At 56.6% G+C, this 3,661-nt stretch overlaps 1 protein-coding gene across 3 annotated transcripts; it reads left to right on the top strand.

Moving 5' to 3' along the window:
• Positions 1-372: 372 nt before the first annotated feature.
• NTMT1 (N-terminal Xaa-Pro-Lys N-methyltransferase 1) lies at positions 373-2,743 on the top strand. 3 transcript variants are annotated; one of them, XM_010022720.1, is made up of 4 exons: positions 373-425; positions 1,145-1,343; positions 1,578-1,830; positions 2,252-2,743. In XM_010022720.1, exons 2-4 carry the CDS (start codon positions 1,182-1,184, stop codon positions 2,506-2,508), a joined length of 672 nt encoding a protein of 223 aa, XP_010021022.1. In that variant the 5' UTR covers positions 373-425; positions 1,145-1,181; the 3' UTR covers positions 2,509-2,743. The 3 variants fall into 3 exon arrangements, with proteins under 3 accessions (XP_010021022.1, XP_010021020.1, XP_010021021.1); XM_010022718.1 differs by lacking the exon at positions 373-425 and adding an exon at positions 476-511 and having other exon boundaries at positions 1,148-1,343; XM_010022719.1 differs by lacking the exon at positions 373-425 and adding an exon at positions 476-511 and having other exon boundaries at positions 1,142-1,343.
• The last annotated feature ends 918 nt before the right edge of the window (positions 2,744-3,661 follow it).

Raw genomic sequence — 3,661 nt, 5'->3', positions numbered from 1 at the left:
AGCCGGGTCCATGGTGGTGGGCAGAGCCATCTCGCTGGGTGCTCCGGACCCGTGACACGCCGAATAATGTCACCAGAGAGTCACCAAGTCAAGCCCAGAGCCAAGGAAGGGGTGACAGTGGTGGGAAGGTGGACGCGGGTCCCAGCCTGCGAGGTCAGACAGCAGCGCTGCCTAAAGCGAAGCCAAAACCTTCCAGCTCGGCCTCCTGCCACCTCTGAGCTATGGGGCGGTAGCAGCTCCTGCCCCACAACTGCCCCAGGAAGATGCCTGCAGGGCTGGGGCAGCTCTTACCCTAGGGCTGTGTCAGCCTTGCTCACACTTACCAGGACTAAAGGGGTGATTTGGGTCTTTTCTTCCCCTAGATCACTTCAGACCAGCTCCTGCCACGACTGAGCCAAACTGGATTTCAAGCTGTGATCTGTCAGGTGAGATGCTGGATCCCCCTGCTCCATCCCCAGGCTGTTGAAGACCACACAGGGCCACCAGAACTGCTTAAGCTGCCATAGAAAAGGTTTTGTGTCTAATGGGATATTTGCCAGCAAATTCAAGCCACGAATACTATGTATTTCTTTATTTGTAAAGGTGTTTGAAGTCCTCGAATTTACCCTTTGGCCACCTTCAGTCTAGTTTCTAATCCCCAGCGCAGTTAATCAAATCCACAGTGGATTGAATTATGAGATGCCTGGGGGGGAATTTATAGCTTGTATTGCTGATTATACCTTGACTTTATTATATTGCAAATATCTAACTTATGGTCACAGCTGAGATTTACAGTCCTCAGGTAGGTGCTTAGAAGAACTTCTAGCAACTCCAGCTGTAATGGGAGGTGACTGATGGGGTTGTAATCTGTAATCTCCAAAACATTAAGATAGAGGGAAAAAAAAAGAGGTAGAATAGGTGTGTATTGTTGAGCCTGGTCTGGCTGAGGCATCCCTGACCAGGGAGAGGATTGGTGGTCTCCAGAAGACATCAGGATTTAGATCTTTGTTCCTTCTTGGCCCAGCTGGAGGTTTTGGGGGTTTACAGTAGCCTTGGGGAAGGGGCAATAGAAACTGGGGTACTCACAGAGCTGACATCCGCCTCCCTGCTTGTGCCTGGGGCTCTCCTGGGCCTGACTGGTGTTTTCTCCGCTGTTTCGGAGGAGCAGTGAGTCCCACGTGGGCACGTGCCCCTCGGCCACCATGACGAGCGAGGTGGTGGAGAATGAGCTGGAGTTTTACTCCAAGGCGAAGAAGTACTGGAAGGACGTGCCTGCCACGGTGGATGGCATGCTGGGGGGCTATGGCCACATCTCCAGCATCGACATCAACAGCTCCAGGAAGTTCCTGCAGCGGTTTCTGCGGGTAGGTGGCACCATCTGTGATATTCCCGTCATGTTCCCAAAGCCCCATCCTTCTCCCAGCACAGAGCTTGGCTCTTCCCACTGAAGTGCTCCATGGGATCCTCCACTGCATGCGTGCTGGGAGAGCTTTGCCCTGCAGTGTGTCCCCATACCCTAAGCCCCATCCCATATGGTTTCCCTGTTTCTCTGTGGGTACCTTCTGGTGGGATTCAGCCCCTCATGGTGGTTGTTCCAGGATGGCCCCAACCGGACAGGGACAACTCGTGCTCTGGACTGCGGGGCAGGGATCGGCCGGATCACCAAGCGGTTGCTGCTGCCCCTCTTCAAGACAGTGGACATGGTGGATGTGACAGAGGACTTCCTCACCAAGGCCAAGAGCTACCTGGGAGAGGAGGGCAGGCGGGTGCGCAACTACTTCTGCTGCGGCCTCCAGGACTTCAGCCCCGAGCCAAACACCTACGATGTCATCTGGATCCAGTGGGTCATTGGTGAGGGTCTCTTCACAGCTTGTCCTCTGTCCAGCTTCCCCCAAGGTGCCCCGTGCACTGGGGAGAGCAGCTCAAGGTCTGCATGAAGGGTGAGCATCACAGCTCAGTCTGGGTTAGGGACCTGCCCTTCCATCCCTACCCCATGGAGAGGCACTCCGAGAGCACTGTACTGAGGGGTCTTCTCCTCCAAGCCCTCAGAGGGCAGAGGTGTGGGTTGGATGGAGTTGGATAGTGGGACACAAGTTGGATATCCCCAAGCTAAAGCTTTCACCTGCAAATGGCTTCAGTATTTTGCTACCTGGATAAGGAGGGATCCCAACCACAACCTCCCGGTCTTCCTCCCTCTCTTCCTCCTCCTGCCCTGGTCACCCTGTGCCCTCTAACCCCTGCTCTGCCCTCCAACCCCTGCTCTGCCCTCCAGGCCATCTCACCGACAACCACCTCTCCGACTTCCTGAAGCGGTGCCGTGCCGGCCTGCGGCCCAACGGCATCGTGGTCATCAAGGACAACATGGCTCAGGAGGGCGTCATCATGGACGATGTGGACAGCAGCGTCTGCCGGGACCTGGACGTGGTCCGGAAGATCATCCGCCGAGCTGGGCTGCACCTCCTGGCCGAGGAGCGCCAGGAGAACTTCCCTGATGAGATCTACCACGTCTACACCTTCGCCATGAGATGAGGGCAGCAGGAGAAGGTCTCTCCAGGGCCAGCTCGGACCACGGCCAGCACAGTGTGGTTCCTGCCGGGGCCAGGAGGGGTGAGGACCGTGCCTTCACCGCAGGGCGGCGAATGGCTGCGAGGGTGTCGTGACTCCCTCTCTCTGGGGCTGGTGGTGAGGACGGGGCTTTGTCTTCCAAGTTGCTGCTGTTTGTGAAGAGGTGTTTGCCAAATACACTTTCCTGCTGTTGCACTTCTGCACGTGGGCTTTGTGGGACACGGCACCTTAGCTTGATGCCACCTTCACGGGCTCTGGAGGGGAGCAGGAGGGTGTCCCCTGCAAAGAGGTGTGCTCCTGGGCACCAGCGTGTTGCTGACACCGTGGCTGCACAGGACGCCTGCTGAGGAACAGAAGCACAGAGCAGCTCTGTGACAGCCTGGGCCCTGTTCCTTGCCTGGCTGTTTGGCCATTTGCTGCTGTTGAACTTGCTACTGCTCACAGCAACAACCTGGGAAAGGCAAGTGGGAGCCATATGCCATTGCCCTGCGGTGGGTTGAGGAGGCACCACCAGGTTCTGGGGCTTGGCAGGGACCTCCCCTTTAAATGCATGAACAGGTCTCCCCAAAAAAGGAGGTGGAGAGAATCCTGGGTCCCCCCATTCTCCAGTAATGGGTGACGCAGCTGCAGCCCTGGGAGAGCACTGGTGTGCTCCTGGCATTAACAGGGAGCCCGCTCTGTGCGGTTACCATGGGCTCACAGCACTTCCAGCTCCAGCACTGGAGCTGCTCCCCCACCACCTCCCACTGTCACCCATCTCCTCCTTGGCCAGTATTTCCCCAGGTCTGGCCGTCAGCTTGTGCCCACCCAGCCCAGCACGCCTCAGCCAACACTGGCACAAGAGGGTGATCCCAGCACAGGGCCCAGTTGCAACCTGTCCATCACACACAATCCCCCGTCCCCACAGAGCCCTCTCTTCCACCCCATCTCCTGCAGGAGAAACAACCCCCTTGTTGCTATTACAGAAGGCCTCATTTAATTGCTCATTTCCCATTCCAGACACCAGGGGAGCAGTTGATGACATTATTATTTTCTTTAAACATCAATTCATCAAGATGCAGAGCTCCAGTTCCACGGGGTGGGAGAAGGGAAAACACAGGAGAGCAATGGGAAGAGA

This window comes from Nestor notabilis, unplaced genomic scaffold (genome assembly GCF_000696875.1).
Source record: "Nestor notabilis isolate BGI_N333 unplaced genomic scaffold, ASM69687v1 scaffold12099, whole genome shotgun sequence".
NCBI lineage: Eukaryota > Metazoa > Chordata > Aves > Psittaciformes > Psittacidae > Nestor > Nestor notabilis.
This window is presented reverse-complemented; position numbering and strand designations above follow the sequence as displayed.

Coding starts and splice junctions, on each gene's coding strand:
- NTMT1 (XM_010022720.1), top strand. CDS start 1,182: ATGACGAGCGAGGTGGTGGAGAATGAGCTGGAGTTTTACTCCAAGGCG. Junction 1,344..1,577: donor TCCTGCAGCGGTTTCTGCGG/GTAGGTGGCACC, acceptor TGGTTGTTCCAG/GATGGCCCCAACCGGACAGG. Junction 1,831..2,251: donor CTGGATCCAGTGGGTCATTG/GTGAGGGTCTCT, acceptor TCTGCCCTCCAG/GCCATCTCACCGACAACCAC.